Genomic DNA, 21,513 nt, shown 5'->3' with positions numbered 1-21,513 from the left:
GGTGGCACCATCCTCACACATCATAAATTATTGTACAGTAATAATTCATATAATATAGTAAATTATTTCATTAACTACTATTTAGCCTCATTTATATTTAGGTATTTGAAAATTATACAAACAAAATATATTAAGTAATGAATAATGGGTAATATGTTAAGTAAGTAGGTACGGTCTAATATAAATTTATATTTTGATGTGCTATGTAATGACTCGACTACGTAGAAGATCATGTTACACGCCTAGGTCTGTACCAATTATTCTGTATTTATAGCCAAAGTTTGCAGAATATTTGAACATTTTCCGTAACGCGAGACAGCGAAATGTGTTAAGAGGATAACAAGCACTTGCGAAAATCAGTTTTAAACGAAATATTTTACAGGATAAATCTTTGTAAAATATTGCAGGGATCCCTTCCGTCGAGACATCTTGGCGTCTCCCCGCTATCGATTATATAACGTATAATGTAGGTCGGTTAAAGGAAAATCTTTTCAGAATTTCTCGATTAAATTTCGGATTGGAATTGGATTACATAATAATTGATGATATGATTCCTAGCATGACTTTCTTTGAAAATAAACTGCTATAGTCTGTCTCTACCTAGTACCACAAAATACAGTAGGTACAATACACTCATAGAATGCAATACTTAGTAAGAATATTGCATATTTAGGTCTTAGGCTCTAATTTGTCATGAATTTTGTTTTGATATTTATTTGTCAATAACATTTTGTAAGGATGTGAGTGTTGTTGCAAAAGCGAAAGTCTTCGTCTGCTCTAATGTTATTGAACTCATTACATGAAATCAATCAATGAAACGAGCTTAAAAAGTTCCCTTTGTCTCATTATAGATCTGACATTCTCCGTTATTTGTTTCAAACATACTTGCGCATTACAAAAAAGCCTAACGAGAACTATCTAGATTTTCTTATTTGAACAATCGAATAAAACTTTGTTACACAGAAAACGATTCTACATTTCGTCTGTATTGCGGAATCCGTAAATCCCCTAAGAAAAGAGTTTGAATTGGATAAAGGGTAGGATTTGTGTTTACGTGGCATTAAATTACCCTGTTTAGATCACATTCGACAAGAATTGTAGGAACCTTGCTTTTTCTACTGCATTGCATGTGAGTCCAGAGCCTATTAAATTCAAAGAAACAAACTTAAATCTTTAATCTTTATAATACTAGCGGTCCGCCCCGGCTTCGCCCGTGGTACATGTTTACGTTTTCTCTCCATATGAACCATCCTCGTACTACAAGGAATACTATAAAAAAAGAATTAACGACATCGGTTCAGCCGTTCTCGAGTTATGCGCTTACCAACACATTTTACGATTCATTTTTATATTATAGACTAGCGGTCCGCCCCGGCTTCGCCCGTGGTACATTTTTACGTTTTCTCTCCATAAGAACCATCCTCGTACTACAAGGAATACTATAAAAAAGAATTAACGACATCGGTTCAGCCGTTCTCGAGTTATGCGCTTACCAACACATTTTGCGATTCATTTTTATAGTATAGATTAATAAGATAGGATGTTTGCATTGATTATCATTTTCACATTTGTTAGTCTCTACGTTTATTACGTTTGAATATTAAACATAATGGGAATAACTAATTTACCACTGCTATTCTAGAGTCAGTGAAAATGTCACATGGAATAAATTTTCCAGGATTTGACCTTTGTAGATGGATTAAATCCGTGCTTACTAAATGAATTAATTTAAATAAATAGAGCTTAATTCAAATGTATAGCTACATTTTAAACTCAAATTACTAAAGTTACAAAAGGGTTATAAATGCGTGAATTTTATATTATAGATAATAATATTATGCGTGTCATGTGCTTTAATAATAATATTCATTTTATAGTAAAAGTTAGTGATACTTCTCATAAAAGTTTTATGCATTTCAGTTTTCTTCAGAACCGTCTTTGCGTTGAAAAGTAGCATGTTATGTTTCGAGAGTTTAAACTTGGTGGAAAAAAAACATGAGGTTTTCATCATATCAAAAGTTCAATATAAAAAATGAAATTTGCGAAGGGTTATTAAAATGAAACGTTTCTTTTCATTGAAGGATTTTTATTGTAAACACATTAATTTTTAAACTTTATTTCTATTCCTTTATAAAGGAAAAGTTTATTAAATATAAAAACGTGTAATAGTAAAAAAATGATAGTCACCATAAAACGCTTTATATCCCCGGCAGCGTTGTCTGAAGCTTCTCAAGGGTATACGATTTAAGATCATCCATTACGTAATAGATCTTGAAGTAAGTATAATAGATTTTTAAGCTTGTTCACAAAATATAAGTGGTCGATTTATTTATTTTTTTCGGGACTCTTTTCACACACGGCATGATCTGATCCCATACTAAGCTTTCGCTTGTGTTATGGAAACCAGATGGCTGATAAACATACATACCTATATAATTTAAATATATACTTATATAGATATATTTAACACCCACAAACAGAGCAAACATTTTCATCACACAAATATTTGCCCCGGGTGGGAATCGAACCCACGACCAGTGACTTGAAGGCAGGGTCACTACCAACCAAGCAAACCGGCCAGTCAAATATGAAACGTAAATAATCATAAAGCAGACATAATACGGTCTATTGAAAAAAGCTCTTCTTTTCTAAAAAAAAATCTTTTTTGTATGTGACAAAAATAATATAACTAAATCCTATAAATAATTTAAATATTTATAATAAAAATATTATGATTGCGAATTTCTTGGATTTGTAGGTAAAAATAAGAATTTCTAGGACATATTTCTTCATTCAAAAATTTCCTTTTTTTATGACAGTTGTTCAACGGCCATGCTATGCGCGGCGATCATGACAGAGCACTGGGAGCACGTGTCGTGGGAGCGGTCCGCGCTCACGGCGCTCGCGAACACGTCCAACACCGCCATACAGTGGCTGCTCGATGAGAAGGTCGTCAAGGTTAGTATAGTTATGTGTCCGGTTGTTCAACAGACATGCTATGCGCGGCGATCATGACAGAGCACTGGGAGCACGTGTCGTGGGAGCGGTCCGCGCTCACGGCGCTCGCGAACACGTCCAACACCGCCATACAGTGGCTGCTCGATGAGAAGATCGTTAAGGTTAGTATAGTTATGTGTTCGGTTGTTCAGCGGCCATGCTATGCGCGGCGACCGTGAAAAAATATTAATCGAGATCATTCGTCCATACGTTCATGAAATACGATGCCATAGGAAACACACCACACAGACGTGGTAAATTTTTAACACCTCGTTTTTTTGCTGTAGGGTTAATTATGATATTGAGAATATCATACTAGCTTTAACCTGCTTTATCGCAACCGCGGTTTAACTCGCTATAACGAAGGTCCTATAGGGATGAGATGTTTTGAAAAGTAATCAAGCTTATTTAGCTATTATTGTGAAACTTGATAGATATCATCATCATCAATACATATAATAAAATTCTAGAAAAGTCGTGTCTGTACAATCAAAATATATAAAAAAAAATTAGCAGGTGCTATTATTAAATCGATCCCAAACCCAAAACTGTAGTTAAAAAAATGTTTGTCTGTTTGTCTGTTTGTCGGTTTGTCTGTTTGTCTGTATGTTCGTGCACGCTAATCTCAGAAACGGCTTATCCGATTAAGATGCGGTTTTCACTAATATATTGTGGTAATCTTCATTTAACATTTAGTGTTTATTTCATGTCAATCGGTTCGTAAATAAAAAAGTTATGACCATTTAAGTATTCACGGCGAACATTTGCTAAGGCATTCTATACACTGTACGATAAAACGTAAGTTATCTGTTACAATTATTATTCCTGTAAATGTCCAAGTGATCATATCGAAAGTGCCCAAGGGTGGGGGGGGGGTTGGTCAAATTAAAATTATTCTTACTTCTAGGTAAATTTTATACATAAAATGTCCTTTAAATTATGTCGTATTATATTTTTAACCCCCGACGCAAAAAGATGGGTGATAAGTGTTTGACCGCTATGTGTGTCTGTGTGTGTGTGTCTATTTGTGCCACCGTAGCTCGCTAACAGGTAATCCGAATTAGATGCGGTTTTTTTCATCCATTTATTATACCTAGGTATATTATTATAGGGGTAAATGTGGGAATGAAAAAAACGAAAGTTGTCAAATATAAGTACCTAAGTGATATATTAAATGAAAGTGAACGACCTATCAGTAACAAATCGGTTCATCCATTTAAAAAGTGGTAATAAAAAAATGAATTTGTCAAAAATATACTCAAGTGACATATCATATGAAAGGGCATGACGTGTAAAGTTTAATTAGACATGTTTTATCAAAATCGGTTCATCCATTTATTATACCTTTTTATGGGTAAAATTGGGAATGAAAAAAAATGTCAAATAATATACTCAAGCGGCATATCAAAATATGAAAGGGCAACGTATGAATTACAATTAGTCATATTTTATCGAAATCGGTTCATCCGTTTATTACATTTAGGGCTTTTTAGGGGTGACAGTGGGGATAAATAAACCAAATGGAGCATCAAACTACAGGATATGACGTGTACATAGAGGTACAATTAGATATTGTTTACATCAAAATCGGTTCTGCCATTTACTAGGGATGGAAAGGGAAGGGTTGAAAGTCTGTGAAAGAAGATATGGGAGCGAGAGGATAGCCACACCCTGGAAATTTTGAACTCTACTCAAAGCTACATAGGCCTGGCCCTTGGCAATATTTTTTCCTAAGTATACCACTTCTTTTGCCACTGTGGTCCATTACAATTTGTGCACGGTTACGGCCCAACTTAAAAGATGTCAAGGAGCAACAAACTTATAGATATCAATATGATGTAGGAATGTAATATGGAGGTAGAGGTAGGTCTCGCTCACTTGAAAATATTACATGAAAATAAGAAACCGAAAGGAATAAATAATTATTTTACAAACTTCCCGACGATCTTTATAATTAAGTACCATATATGTATTTTGATAATGAGGTATATTATGATGATGTTGGCATGGCAGCCCCGATGACTTTGTTTTTTTTTATAAATATATAAAATGGTATTTATTTTTAAAAATCTTCGGGAAGTTTGTGAAATTATTTATTCCTTTTTCTATGTATGCACTTTTCTTCGTAGCGCTGTTTTTTTTTTATTTAATTTTTATTGCACGGTCTAAACGGTTTAGTTACTACCTACAGGCGTGAGACAGGATTCAGGAAAGATCTGATTTGGATCTGGATTTTGTGCTGGATTTGATAAAAACTGAGTATCGATTAAGCTGATCAGTTGCTGCACGATACATATTTAAAAACATCCATACAAGGAAGGAAGGAAAAGAAATTTGCTCCCCTCCCCCCTGGTGCCTAAAAATAATATGACATAATTTAAAAGAAATTTTACGTAGAAAATTAATAAGGCATTTTTTTTGTATTGTTTAGCTCAGTTTAGTAATAAATTTTACTTACAGTTCTTTTAATTATTTATGGTAGTCTGTGTTTACTCAATAATTTAAGATAAGTAGTTACTACTATGCAGTCACTATTCCACGCGGACGAAGTCGCGGGCACAGCTAGTAAATAAATAAACAAACATGCGCGTATGTACTTACAATATTTGGAAGGATTAGCTGTGATTATTGTGATGTGTGATTTGATTTGTGTGATTTGCGTAGCCTTCCTCTATAACTGGCTTAACAAACACAAAAGTCAAAAATATATTTTTTCTGAGGTTAGCGCGTTCAACCAATACCTAAACAAACTCTTCAGCGTCATATTAGTATGTACATAATATATAGAGTTTCAATTAATTAATAATGTATCGATCGTCACTTATCGAGGCTGCCATTTCTATAATATTATTCAGCCAATATTCTGCATATTTGCAATAAATATTTTCTCTTTGTTGTACCTATAGGTATAAATATTAAATTTCTAAAGTATTATTACCTATGTGTCATTATCCACCTGCTTGTATGTGTAACATTGCACTTTGCAATTTTCGTTATTACATTAACGCCCAAGAGCCAATGTTTAGAGAATTCAATGAGACTAACCCTATATTTTGTTACAATACGAATTTATCACTAGCGTAGATTTCACTTGGGAAAAATATATGAGGTGTCGGAAAAGCGGAGTTTCCTTTTATAAGTAACGTAACTAAATTGCTCGAATATTGGAAATGTACGAAAGTTATGTTATTAGGCTTCTTACTACACACTTTAGTATGGTTTTTGTTGTCGTTAGTTTATTTGGCACAGCATTGAACATAATATCAATCAATGAAAACGTTATTCCTACTTATAGGTATTATGAATATTTGTTACTCTTTCACGCGAAAATCATTGAACGGATTTTGATGTTACTTGGCAGGGATGTAGCGTATGCAGTATGTACCCGAATATTACAACAGCTAAAGAAATACTGGCTCTTGCCTGTGGGTTTGACCGCGGATGAAACCGCGCAGCACAACTAGTTATAGTGATATTTATTTGCCCCATAGATGCCGCATAAAGGAAAATGAGACCACACTTTAATGAAAAGATATATAGGTAGAGCCTATTAATTGTACGTCATACACAGCTAAGAGCCTCTCAGACCACGAATGAGAGAAAGAAAATAAAACGCGAACAAACACGATGACTTTAACTTCATAAAATAATATCAACATGGAAATTATTAAAATAATAATAATAAATAAATATTTCAGGACATTTTCACACACTGCACAGTCTGATCCCATAATAAGCTTTCGCTTGTGTTATAGAAACCAGATGGCTGATAAACATAGGTACATATATAATTTAAAAAAATACTTATATAGATATAATTAACACCCAGACACAGAGCAAACATCTATGTTCATCACACAAATATTTGCGGGTGGGAATCGAACCCACGACCGCTTGGAAGGCAGGGCCACTACCAACCAAGCCAACCGGTCAGTCAATATATCGCCGTCCCCGGAGAATAAAATGATAATCGCCATTATCATAGTTTTATTGTTATGCGATATTTGAAGCCTACGTAGCCTAATACATCTATACAATTTTTGAAGTGAAAACTTCTTTAGCGGCGTTGGGTATAAAATCTTAAACTCGCGTCAGGACACGTGGCCTGATCGAAAAAGCGTAAGACGGATGTTTTTTTTAGCCCTTATATTCCATGCGTAAGACGGATACCATTCCAATATATCAAACATGCTGAACGTTAATAATCAAGTTTTCACTTCTGCCGGCACTCCCGGAGTGCAACCCGTCTTTTTTTTTGTAATTTTTCTCCTGTAATCCACAAAGTTATAAGATATTACAATAATATTCACTGCTTTTTCCCAGAACATATTCGTACTAGAAAATAAAGATAGTATTATGATAGTGAAAAAGTTTCTTTACTCTTATTGTGATAATAGTTATTACAATAATATTCTCGGAAAAACGAATCGGCGAAATAATGACGAACGCCTATTATCATTTTATTCTTGTAAAAATATGTTTTGGCGCCATTCGTATGACCATGTACATTATGATCACGATGATGATCAGGAAGACTGATTTATATTACTTTTTATTGTCTTCATTTTTTAATGTAATGATAGTTGATTACTCTAATATTGTCTTATTAAAAACCCCCAGAATAAAAGTTCATTGGATATTATCCATTAATGCATATGTCCCACATGTCCAATATGAACGAGGGAGAATGGCGAAACTGGGCCTAACATAAATAAGGCCTTACAGAAATGATAATAAATTTAAAATTCATTATGTTATTTTTAATAATTCTTGGTAAAATATTGACTTCTGATTCTATGGGAAAACAAATGTTTGAAAAAAAAGATAATATGTTCACTAACGGCATTGTTATTTAGATTTCTATGACTACCGGTCTTATCAAGCAGAGATTGTCAGTGCTGTCGGGAGTAAAATAGTCGATATATCGATTTAAACGAATGAATATTTATTTTCATTTTTAGTTTTATACAAAATTCAAATGCTTTATGAATCAGAAATATAAGTTGACTGCGTTACATATTTTATTTTTAACTTTTTAGCACGCTATTTATTTAGGTAATCCGTAATTCTATACATTTTTACTCATGGCGGCCGCACTTTGTAAGAATATTTCTGAAATGTAGCTGGCCGCTTCAATTTTAATTACAATGTCATGTTTGTCGTTTGACTTTTGACATTTGATTGAGGTTTTTCGTTACGTTACATTCGACTTTGTGCGTGTGGTTAACTTATTTTCTTCATCTTTATCGACTTTCGCTACGTATTACGGACACTGACGATCTCTGTTATTACTACCAACCAACGCTTGCACACCGGACTTTGATTACCTGCCTTTACGACTCACTACTGCTACCCTACCTGGACACCGACTTTGCATCCGATTTTTCATTTACAATTAATATGAACTGCATCAACTGTGGTATTAATGCTAATCGTAACAATGCTATACGTATGCATTTGTTACAAGATAACGCAATATTATCTATTATACAACGGTGGGCTGCTCCTCTAACGGTTAGTGGATTAGTATTATCTAAGGTATTTAGTACTACCTAGCTATTGAAATCAAACAAAAATGTAAACACACATTGTTTTATATATATATACTAGCGGTCCACCCCGGCTTCGCCCGTGGTACCTACATGTTTAAACTATCCTATCTCTCAAGTTGGATCGAACTCCACAAGTTGTGCGAATTTTATTATAATCGGTTAAGTGGTTTAGGAGTCCATTGAGGACAAACATTGTGACACGAGATTTATATATATTCACTTTCTTTTGTTCAATTGTAATATTAATTCTTTATTTGTAGATCACTCACTCTGATCACATATTATTTGATGCATGCTGGAAACTTGCAAATGATTCTTTGAGGATTGAAAATCATGAAGATGACAATGCAGTTGGTTTCCTTAGGTTCATATCAAATTAAGCAAGCAAGGTCCTATTATGGTGAGCACATAAGAAACGATGCAGATGGCAAATATGTTATAGAAGTGTGCCGTGAATCAGACAGCGACATACAGAGAGCACTGTCAACATCAAGTACTACATGGCTTTTAAGAGGTCGCATTCAATCCAGGCATAGAAGTAGTAAAACTTATTTTACTTATATTTTAGTCGACAGTGCTCTCATAGGAAGGGAAGCAATAACAGTCTATTAATGTAATTGTTTAGTAGGAAGAAGAACTTTAGGTTGCTGCTGTCACGTTATGTCCATAATATGGTACCTTAGCTGGCCAAGGTATCAACCAGATTTAATGCCGCCAGCACAGTTTCTGGATGATGTGTTAATTGTTTATGATGATAATGATGAATAAACGATTTATGAAAAAACGTGTTTTATTTTATATACTTATAAGTACCTACGATGTTTTGGTAGGTACTCTAAAAGAATAAAAGTTCGATCCAATATCTCTATTACCTAACTGTTCTTCTGTTACACTCTATCTAAATAATATATATTATAGGATATAAACTTACCTCTACTTAGAAAGAAACAAAGCTATTCATTGAACTCGAGCAAACCTAACCTCAATTTTAGTGACGTTACATGCTCAATATCTCTGCTATCCCATAGAACAGATCTTTAATTGTTATATTTATAGAATCTGTATATTTTTATCTATTTAACGCCACATAAATCATCAGTGTAACGATCAGGCCCAAAGTCCTATGGGAGTTCGCCATTCTCCTTTACATGTCATTCAAATGCTACTAACTTTTTTAATTTTAATTATCTTCAGTTCTCTTAAAGTTATTTAATATACATATTTTGATACAAAATAAAAGGTTAAAAAATTAGCTACCACTGAGCCTTTTTTTATCTCTCTACGTCTATAGCTTGGCAAGTTATAGTCAATTATCGGTTTTTTATTTCTCCTGAACAGTTGTGTTTTTGCAGTTATCATTTTATTCTCCGGGGACGGCGATATTACCTAATTGACTTTGCAATTGCGAATGATAATTAAATTTAATGACGAAATGATATTAATTTGCACGCGACGGGTCTAATTGAAATTGAAGGTTAACTAATTGGTAACTAGGTACAGCTCTAATGGATGAATACAAACGTATTTGCTCAATTAAATTAATCTAAGTGCTAACGAATTTTATTCATCACTATAAAAGTACCTTCTTAAACAATAAACATTATTTTCTAATTACGCGAGAAAAAACTAACCTAACCTAATCTAACATCGACAATAAATCCACTATCAAGTCAATTAAATATAAACTAGTGATGCAACGAATACTTCTTTTACGAATACGAATATCTAACCTACTATTCGGCGAATACGAATACGAATATCTCGCCTTGGTAATAAAAGACTTATATATTTATTTAATGAATGTTTACTCTTCTAATAATTAAAATTTCAATTTTATTTTAAAAAACATAAAGTTCGTAAATTTTCTGGTTTTAGGCGATTTTTTTTTCAGTCTGGATGTTTCCAGCCGTTGAAAAAAGTCTTTCCGAAGCCAGTCGCTTGGCTTCAGTGAAAATGTGCGAGTTTTTTCAGTCTTGGAAAATGGACATCTTCTCGCCAAAAGGCCAGTGGATCAGCAGTCTCTGCACACGTCATATTTCTACGCGCGATTTTTAAATCTGTAGTAAATAGAGTTGCGTACAAAAATATTCGTTTTTAAATATTCGTATATTCGCCGAATACGAATATTCGGTAAATGTCTACTATTCGGCGAATACGAATATTCGTATTCGTATTCGTTGCATCACTAATATAAACACAATTAATTTTCTTATTCATTCGTAGTTCGTAGTTTTAAAAATCTATACTAATATTATAAAGCTGAAGAGTTTGTTTGTTTGTTTGTTTGAACGCGCTAATCTCGGGAACTACTGGTCCGATTTGGTGAAAAATTATTTCGGTGTTAGATAGCCCATTTATCGAGGAAGGTTATAGGCTATATATCATCACGCTACGACCAACAGGAGTGGAGACACGGGGGTGAAACCGCGCGGAGCAGCTAGTCGCCAATAACCAAGTGTCTACAGAGTCTAGATTCTAGGCAAACACGATCTAAACAAATCCAACAGTGCGTTGTGCTATAATCCCTAGATATAATGCTAAGTCAGAAGCCATTTTACTTGCAATATTGTAAGACTAGTCTTTCATCTTATATTATCAAAATCAATAATCAATAAATAGGCACCTACCTGCAAAGAATACCGTTTATAATTAATTTACATTATGTATATGTATAGGTACGCCATACATATACATAATGTAAATTAATTATAAATGGTATTTTCAATCCTTATATTTCCACTTTATCCATTTTTCTTTATATTTAATACTAGATAGGTATAATAATATATTTTGTGCCCAAAGGACCAAAGGCAATTTATTTACAAGCCACAAACGGAGATTCAAGTTTAATTTATAGAGCAATTTTCTTCTAAGCAAGGCCGTTATTATTATACATTGGTACATGTACATAATGTCTATGTATGAAATCGTATAGTGTTTATTTATAATTTAATTGTTAATAGAGAAGATATTTATTATTTATAAGGTATGTTCAAATCGCATATATGCACACACACCTACTATGTTCATAATATACCTATTTACGATACTGTAATTAGTACGTGTAAAAAACGTGGGTATTAGAATATAAATTACAATATCATAAAAATTGCAGATTAAATTTTCATAAAATTTGCTCAGGATGAAGACAAATAAAGCCGGTAGAAAGTGTTTTGAGTGACTTTCAATTATCCTTTCTCACGGGTCATCCGAATGGAGCCGGGGAGCGAAATAATAAGGGACGCAACTTTTTGATAGAAGTTTAACCACAATACCTAATTGTACTACCTATGTATAACAATAGTCCACAAAACTAATTATCCCAACTATTCATGATAGAGCCTATAACCATTAGTGCTTTTGCTAGTTGGATATGTATTACGACCTCGCTAGACGATTAGTTAAATTACCCAAATGACATTGCCTACTGCTGTTTACTGTGTAATTATGTATGTGTATAAATTTGAGCGTGTATCACTACATAGTCAAAGCATAGCAACGGATTTTGATGATTTTTTTAATAGAAAGTACGAATCATTCGTAGCAATCGCTTTCAAGACCAAATGCCTTGCACACAAACATAAGCACTTGAAAAAATGACCATCCTTCAGGCACGGGTGAATTCGGGTAAAATCTATGGGTGCATTTATAAGCTTCATCATAAATTACAATATAGCTTGATGCTCATTATTTATTTTTTAGCATCAATAATCAAAATAAAGTTGAGTACCGTACCCCCCATTATTTTTTGAGCCATTCCTTTTTCGACTACCTAAACCTAACTCTATATTTTTTTTTATCTGTTGTATTTATTGTAATACCTCAAGTCCTTGGGCGTATTTTATTCTTTACAAACCCTATAGCGAAATATCATTTCGGAACCCCGATGTTTTTGCATATTAACATTTAGCCAGTCACCTTGATGTTTTTCGCTAGCACGCGAAGTTACGACGTAATTATAATGAAAATGCTGGAATATTTTTTGCCTTATAAATTTCATTCTGTTTTTCAGCACTTACCGTGGTTAGAATAATAACACGAGCCGTGAAGCTTTGCAAAACGTTGCTTTATTTTAAGAAATTGCACTTACAATGGACACGAAGTTGCAATCCATTTCAATATAAAATGGTTTATTCTGATTGTGTATTCTTTGTTCAACAATATATTATGATTATATTGGATTATCTCTCTTGAATACTAAAATTTAATCCGTTAAAATATGAGGAGCTTAATCTATATGAATTCTGAAATAAGTACGTTTCAGCCCTGCAATGAATTTTAACCCTTAATAAAATTCGGGTCACGCGTGAAAGTTCACCAACCCCTCCATCAGTGGGGAAACATTTGAAGTAGGTACTGATTAGGTATGACTTTTGTTACGATTCGATTTTTTACAGAACAAAGAAGAGAAGATATTCGTTTTTTTTTTTTAAAGACTGTTTAAAAACCGCTTTCTCTATATGTATTATGATCGAACGATTAACGATGTAATTTAATCAACAATTGCTATGAGCTTTTATTGAAAGCTCAGATCATAATTTACAGCGATAATTCAATACGGAGTACTGATATAAAAAGATCAAACGAATTTTAAATGAAATGAAGAAGTTTTTTCAATCCTACCTTCACTGATTAAATTAATTAATATTAATGTATAAATAGACCAATATTAATTAATCTTCTCTATTAAATAATTAATATTAGTGTAGATAAGGACGTATAATAGATAGATAGTTATTTAGTGTTAAATAGATATATTTGAATACAATATATATCATACTTCAAACGTGTAAACGGTCAGGTGCAAGTCATAAATTACTATAAGCCCTAGGTTTCCCATGCCGATACTTCAATAGCCGGAGGTCAAGGTGACGATGACGTAATAATATGAGCGCCATGCGTTGTAATCACTAGCTAACCTTGAAATTGCAGCTAACACGCGATATCATTATATAAATTAGGTACTTTTAAACTTTCTTTGCTGCTTATTGTATTCTTCGAATACTTGGAATTTTGTACGCATTGATTAGGTACCCATTTTTATAACTTTCATCAATCTTTGAAAGTTTTTAAGTTTTATTCGTATCTAATATTTAGTGTAGTACACTTTTTCTTCATAAGAAGAAATTCTGTTGATTTTTAATCATCATTTAGAACAACTTTATGTAGAGCAGAGCTTTTCTGTGCTTTTGGTGCATAAATATGTGCAAAGCAAGCAATTGTCCTCATACCATTAATCTTCCATCAATACAAAAGGCAAACAAAGAGGTGCTATACCTATAAACAAAATTATAGAGGTACTGCGCATTCAGACATAAACCACCTTCCATAATCCAAGGAAAACCATAGGTCATTACTTCTGTAAGAGAAGCTGCTTACAAATGCGATTCACTGATTGCACGTCTGTCTCATTTACCGTTCGTTAATTCAACCGAGGCTCTTTCAAGCGGTGAATATAAAGCGTTCCTCGCCACTCGACTTTTCACGAGAAATCTGGAGCCTTCTCGAATGTTGCAGATGTATAATATTGAAGACCTCTTTGAATATTTTAAAGAAAACTTGTTGTCGCAGTGTTTTTGAATAAATCTACAGTCTACACGATATAGGTTTTCATTTTCAGGTAGATATTGTAGATATGAGAGAAATCACAGTGCCTATACAGAATGTAATTGTTTAGTTTTATTAAAATTTCATGAAGTACAAACTTCGCACACTTGAAATTCGATCAAGGTACATACCCCGGCTACCTACTTACTTTAATAAGAGCGTTAAGGGCTTGTATTCATTATGCACATGAAATCGACACATGTGTTATATTATGATATATTGTAAATTGTATGATAATAATCCCTTGCAGGTCGAAGATACAAGCAAGAAAAAAGGGGGAGGTGGAAGCACATTTTTAGTGCCGATGAATGGTGGCATATGGAAGATGTGCGTTTCGTTAGAAGGTAAGATTTATTCAAAAATAAAATTTTAATTGACTTTGAGTCGAGTGTAAACACTTTTAAAATTATTACTGTAAAGTTTCTCAAGTATTATGTGGTTAGGGTAGTTACTCGTATATTGTTGGGAACCTAAACTACAAAGACTAATTTAAAAGGCTTTTTCATACTAAATAAGTCCGGACCATTTTACCACTGAGCCAACATTATTTATTTTGCAGTATTTGCTGCAGTGTACCCGTTGTAACAAAGCCAAATTTAAAAGAGAAACACAAAGAGTTTCATTACTAATATTTAGCTGTTGTTATTTTGTAGGATATTTGGCATTTCAAAACTTATACAATGGTTCTATAGAAAAACTATGCAGTTGTTTTCATAAAGCGCAGTTTAACAAAAAATAATGTATCTATCTACAATATTTGCTCTTTATTTGTGAAAGTCAGTATCGATGTGTCGATCTATAGATGACAAACATTTCGATTATTTATATCCAACAAAACCTTAGAACAAAACAGTACATAAATAATAGTATATCTCGAATACAATTCAAACTTTGAAAAAGTTATTAAACTTTCCTTGATCTAGGGTAGAGACGCTCAGCACTATGCAAAATACAAACTATGCTTTGTCCTGTATGGTTATAAAGGTTATAAGTACCTAATACTGAATTGTCAAATATTTCCAATAATTGTTTTAGCGGAAGAAGTATCAATATTATCAAGGGCTGGCTTCCCCACGGAGCCGCTGTGCACAAATTATTTAGCTGATGATGAGAACGAGGAACCCAGAGCTGATTGGCAACATCGTAAGTAATAAAATATAATATTAATCTGTATTAGCTTAATTTTGGATAACTCATTAAAAGTGAAAAATGTACGAAAATGTTTGAAAAGACTTTCCTGATTATTATAATAAAAAAAACAGTGAAAAAAAAAAGGGTTTATAATATTGTATGAATATTTTCTATCCGTTAGTTCGGATCGAATCAACCAATACCACCAATACACTTTATTTTATAGATTCTGAGTCACATCTGTGCGTGCGAAACGTAATAAATTCTGACCTAATCTAAACTCTAGCCCTTATAAATGTCTCTTTTAAAAGAAAACCCACAACAAATATCACATTGTGTTTTTTAAGAACACTTACTTCTCTTCTTAACTTCAAACCTTATTGAATAACCCTTTCCACAAGCTAATCATCTATCGATCTTTTTATTTGTCAACTTTAAAGATAAGATAAGATACTTTTATATTCTTTTAAATGTTCCAAAACACATTTATAAATTGCACCCTACAAAAATAAAAGATCTTTATATAATCCTTATAAATAATATATTTTTTACCAGGCATGCAGAATCTGTCCATATCGTGTGCATTAGTCTGCCTCATAGTGCTGGGCAGCGCGGCGCTGGTCGGCGCTTTCGGGGTTTGTAAGCACCAGATCAGCGCTGTGTTGGTTACTGGCGTTATGTATTTGTTGGCTGGTAAGTGTAAGATTATTCAAATAAAATAAAAAAAAATAAACTTTTACATTATGAATTTAAATTTAACGAACGATTTGGAAGATCCCTTATTAGATATTTAAATTACTTTTTTTATTCATGTGCATATGGTAATACAGAACACTTAGCTTCCAAACCCTTTTTTATAATTAAATGTTTGTAAAAGTCACAGAACAGTAAAAAAAGTAAAAGAAAAATTAAAAAATAAGTCGCTTGGCCCTTTGTTTTTCCAAAATGATAAAGATATTATTTTTAAAAAACTACATAAATCATATTGATGGTAATTTCGGAGAGATATATGTCATCTTTCATAGGACACTTTGTGCGTAAACTTGTCCATTCAAAGCGACAGGTTTACGCATAGGGTGCCCCATCAGCTGATGATTAAGTAGTACTTTAATATTTACCTACTAACATTAGCTTTTAAGTCACGAACTAACATTAATGGATCTCTGTCATCTAATTGTTTAAATAAAATATTGTTCCCAGGTCTATTCGCAATGTTCACGCTAATGATAATCCACTTCAAGCGTGTCCAGCGAGTATCCGCCCGCGCAGTGGACGATACTGCGGACGGAGTTGTTGGACCACATGGACCATCTATACCTTTGCTATCTGCTAGAGAATTCACTACGTCATGGTCTTTGGAACTTGGCTGGGGCGGGGTTGTACTGGCTACTACTACGTCACTATTGTGGATTTTGTTGTCGAAGATCATGCGATACAATCCGCTGTCCACTATGTTACTGTGAAATTTATAATTCTTACAAACGCTGTCGATCCTGCTATCTAAAATCATGAGATATAATTAATAAATTGATTTCCCGCTTTATTTGCAATGTCTTCACTTATAATAACTTAGAGCTAGCGCGCAAGAGCAACTTTTGTCTCCGCAACTATTTTGTCTCTCCCATCAACTCTATGGGGAGTTGCGTCGCTACGTGCGCGCACTTTCTTACTAGTCCATGGAGGTGATGGGAGAGACAAAATAGTTGCGGAGACAAAAGTTGCTCTTGCGCGCTAACTCTTACTTTAGCAGCGTGTGGCAGCACAGGATTTCAGCACGAACCTCATGTTAGAATTGAGATAAATCCATTCTCCAATGTGTTACTGTGAATGCTATAATAAGTGATACTGAATTGTTTGATGTAAGACACTAAAATGTTGTTATAAAAAGCCTCAAAATAAATAACTCTGAAATTAAAGTTGTGAATTCCGCTTATCATGATTCATGAAATGGAACCCTCTGTCCACTTTTTTACAATACAATCTGAAGCTTTACGTTATTATTATTTTAGAAATAACTAAAAAAAGTAATAGCGGATTTAAAAAGCTTACAAATTCATATTAGGTCTGTGGATTTATATTTTATCACAAAAAACCTGTCTACTAGGTATATTACTATGAGCGTGTTATAATAAAATGGTGAATTTTGTTGTCCACTATTCAGGTAACTAGTCCTTTATTTAAAAAAATAATAATATCTCCCTATTTAGTTTTCTCACATAGTTTGTGTCACGTGTTTTTCTGGTTTCATCACAAAGCGTACTTATGAACTGTTTCTTTCCCGATCCATCATGGCCTCGTAATTAAGTCAATTATAGCTGGTTATTCCATTCAAATAGTACCGTTTATTAGGATATTGCCTATGCTTTGAATAATTATTCTAATATTGGCTTATACCGCCATTTATGAGAGTAATTAATCAAGAAATCGCGGTAGAAGAATACAATATACTTACCTTAGACGTAATAATGTTATCTGTGGTTACAATATGATCTAGAAAATAAGAAATATAGTACCTAGTATAATATTGTTGAGAATGCAAAGCATTGAAATTGTACTCTGATTGTTCAAATAGTAATATAAAAATATGTAAAATAATCCAACCCATGAAAATCCACTAATTTCAACTCGCTTTATAAACATGAAAAAGTTCGTAATAAAAACGGCAACTTCTTTTCTTCTAACACAATTGTTTAAAAATTTCAATCGCCGAGCTTTGTTGCCGTCCATTGCTATTGTTATTATTTATGGCTATAAATATATTTTTGAAGGGAAAATGTTTTCTATTGTTTGATGAATATTTTGCCCTTGAAATTTTATAAACACGTTACGCTTTTTCGAAAAAACGTTCGTTTTAAAATCTATCTAGCTATAGATGTAGGTACTTAATAATGATAGTACGCTGTGAATCGTTTTCTCACAATTTACGAGGGTTCGATGATTACATCGCGCGTATTGCGATGATATACCTACCTACCTAGCCAGGGAGAACTATAATTACTCTTGGGCACATTATACAGGGTGTGCCACTGTTGGTATACTAAGCTCAAAGGAGGTTATAGTTTTGCATAAGCTGAGTACGTAAAAAATAATTTCAAAATTCCAGACACATTTTTTTACAAATAGATGAATTTTTAAAACTCTATGTGTACACCAATTACAAGCAACCCACCCAACTTTGCCACCAGCACGTGAGCTATCGTTTAAGATTATGTTTCCATAGACAAAATGCTCACATTAGAGAAGCGGTATATATGCCAGCTGCGTGAAGCTAGAGAAGAAAACATGGATTTTCAGGAAAAATTTAGCAAAAATTTTTGACGTAATTTTGTTGTTTAAGTATTTTTTACGTGATCAGAGTATGCAAAACTACAAGTTCCTTAGCGCTTAGTATACCAATAGTGGTACAATCTGTATACCTACAATCTACTTATAATAGGTATATTCAACGCCAATTTGCTAATTGCTAAACTATTTTGAATGAATTCTTCATCGCGATACGTGCTGTGGAACACAGTAGTCTAAGTTGAGAAGATTTTCACATTGATTTAAAAATCCTATTGGTTGTGCTTTAATTGCAAGCGTGTGATGTAATTTTAAGGAACCTTTTATGTACAAGTGTGCCTGCAGATGTTGTGTAAATAAAGTGATATGTATGAAAAGATTAAAAGTTAACAAAAATTGAGTTTTTATAATAAAATTCTGCTTAATCTATACAAAAATGTTTTATGTTAAAATTTTATGAGGTTTATCCAGATTATTAGAGTTGATAACGGTTGTAGTTATACCATTATGCATCTAGTATTTAATTATACCCACGTTTACAATGTAGTTTAAAAAATAATTGTCTAATAAGTAGGTACCTACCTAAATACCTACCGTAAAAATTAACTAAGCTATATATAATTTATTTGAATTGGCTTCAGCATTCTTTTATCTTGTCCTTTAAATTTAATATGCATACAACGAATTTAAAAATACCTATGTATAAAAAGTAAATGCAAATAATGTGACACTATTTTATGATTTTTTTTTTTATTTAGCAGAAACCTGTGTCAGAAACTTAAAATTTTGCATCATTAGTGTATAAAGCTGAATGTTGAAAATGGTGCTGAAACGATGTTAAATTTTAATTGTACAATTAGCAATTATTGGGACAATATTTTGCATGAAGAAAAACTATGCACAACATTTTTGCGAAGCAGTGTGTGTCACCTGTATGATTGTGTCGATAATAATTAAAATATAGTAATAACTGTTTAAATTTCATTGCATTTTTATTTATTGTTCCCACAAGTAGCATTTTGTATAACGTAACGGCACCGGTTTCCGACTAGCCTCCTCTATCCGACCATTTTGATTTTTATTTGATAAAACGTTTAAAATACGCGCGACACTCGTGAAACTGAAGGCTTTCGATTCAATCACTTATCGTACGTCATCTGTCCAAAATTGGGTTTCAAATTTTAACCGACATTTCGTCAATCCAAGAAAAGCTAGGCGAGGGTGTAGTTTGTATTGAATTGAATGCGAAAAAAACATAAAACGGTGAAAATAAACATTTGGATTTTTACGTTAAATACTCTGGTAAGTTTGTGGTTAATTTACTTTGAACGTTTTATTGGTGTTTTAAATTATTAATTTTAAAATATACATGCAAAGATAGCGTGTTTTTATAGGTTTTTTTGGACAAATAATTATGGACGGAATGAGGAGCTTTTCAAAATAACAACATTCCGAAATCCGACCGAATCGGTCGGTAAACGGAATTTCGCACTTTGTAAAAGAAGGTAATTATCTATTATGCATGTTGTTTTGTGGAGGTTTCGTATTAAGTTATTTATTCTAAACGCTATGCTTATATACTACACCTGTATGCGACCAATGCTAACTTTAATGGATTATTTGTAATATACGTTTTAACTGACACTCTTTTTTGATTTTTTCGTTATTCATTTACAAAGACCGGTCTGGTTTAAAACCCCTATATTTTACGTTTATGACACATAATTGCATAACTACGAAATTGTGAGATATTTATAAGTGTACATATGAAATAGAAATGAACTAAAAATGAATATCAATTTCGGTTTAGAGGCTTTATTACGCAAATTTAGGTTTGGTCGGAATCTAGGTGCGATATATTTCCCTGTTTCCGTCCAACTGGGTTGCTTTTGCTTGCGCTGTGCTTGAGTGAAATTGCATGCGTTTATTTCAGGTCATCATCATGAGTGATAAAAAAGAGGCTGAAGTATTCTCATTAGCTGAAATAATACTTTTGGTGAAATGGATTTTAGAATTGGGCAAAGTAGTCAATGGGACATTCTAATTTAGTGTGGATGACCAGTGAGGCATATTATGAGTTTGAGTTTGAGTAAATGTAATTTTAAACTACTACAGTCTAACATAGAGTTAGTTTTTGTTATTATAATAAATGCTCAAATATTATTTAAAACTAGCGGTCCGCCCCGGCTTCGCCCGTGGTACATATTTAAAATATCTCTCCATAAGAAACATCCTCGTACTTCAAGTAATATAATAAAAAAAGAATTATCGAAATCGGTCCACGCGTGATGCAGTGAAAAGACGAAACGGGTTTTTACGAATTTCCATTGTATTTCTATTATCATAAAGTTGATTTTAGTAAAAAATATTTGACTGGTCGGAATCTAGCTACTCAGTGGTCGGAAACACGTGTATTTGTACTCAGTCGGTCGGAAAATGGTGCTTTCAGTTAATTTCCAGTCGTGACAGTTAAAATCCAAATTTAGGTAATAAAAAGCCATTATGAAATACAATTATGTGCATATTTTAAAATATAAGTTCGTAATCTTTCATAATATCATTTTTTCTTATGACCTCTAGAGTATTTAATTTATCTTTTAAAGGATTCATTTAGCCGTATAAATCAGTGGTCGGTATTCGGTGCCATTACGTTAATAACCTCGCTATTTTAACTTCTTATTCTTTCATATTATTTGTACATACAAAATAATGTTAAAAATAAAGTATATTGTTAGCTTGATAATCGCAAATCGCAATAGCTTAAACGCACTAGAAGGGCGAAATATTTGTAAAATATTATTTGTGATAATTAATAGTTCTGTTAAGTGATTTTGTTATTAAAGCTATATTTTATTTATGGTTATTTTATTTGCATTGAATTAAGCCTTACCTTATTTGTTTATATTTAATCAAAAAGAGGTACATTCGTAATAAAACACAGTTC

At 32.9% G+C, this 21,513-nt stretch overlaps 1 protein-coding gene across 2 annotated transcripts in view; it reads left to right on the top strand.

Moving 5' to 3' along the window:
• The window catches only part of LOC123695564, a 37,465-nt gene extending 19,045 nt beyond the window's left edge, over positions 1 to 18,420 (top strand). For both annotated transcript variants that reach the window (XM_045641451.1, XM_045641450.1), the window contains 5 exons: positions 2,820 to 2,958; positions 14,407 to 14,500; positions 15,192 to 15,299; positions 15,843 to 15,980; positions 16,488 to 18,420. In XM_045641451.1, the coding sequence (XP_045497407.1) occupies positions 2,833 to 2,958; positions 14,407 to 14,500; positions 15,192 to 15,299; positions 15,843 to 15,980; positions 16,488 to 16,750 (729 nt within the window). In that variant the 5' untranslated portion in view covers positions 2,820 to 2,832 and the 3' untranslated portion in view covers positions 16,751 to 18,420. The remainder of the gene's footprint in view (positions 1 to 2,819; positions 2,959 to 14,406; positions 14,501 to 15,191; positions 15,300 to 15,842; positions 15,981 to 16,487) is intronic.
• Positions 18,421 to 21,513: the final 3,093 nt, after the last annotated feature.

Source organism: Colias croceus, chromosome 11 (assembly GCF_905220415.1).
Source record: "Colias croceus chromosome 11, ilColCroc2.1".
Lineage (NCBI taxonomy): Eukaryota > Metazoa > Arthropoda > Insecta > Lepidoptera > Pieridae > Colias > Colias croceus.
Note: the sequence above shows the minus strand (reverse complement) of the source record. Positions and strands in the feature narration are given on the sequence as shown.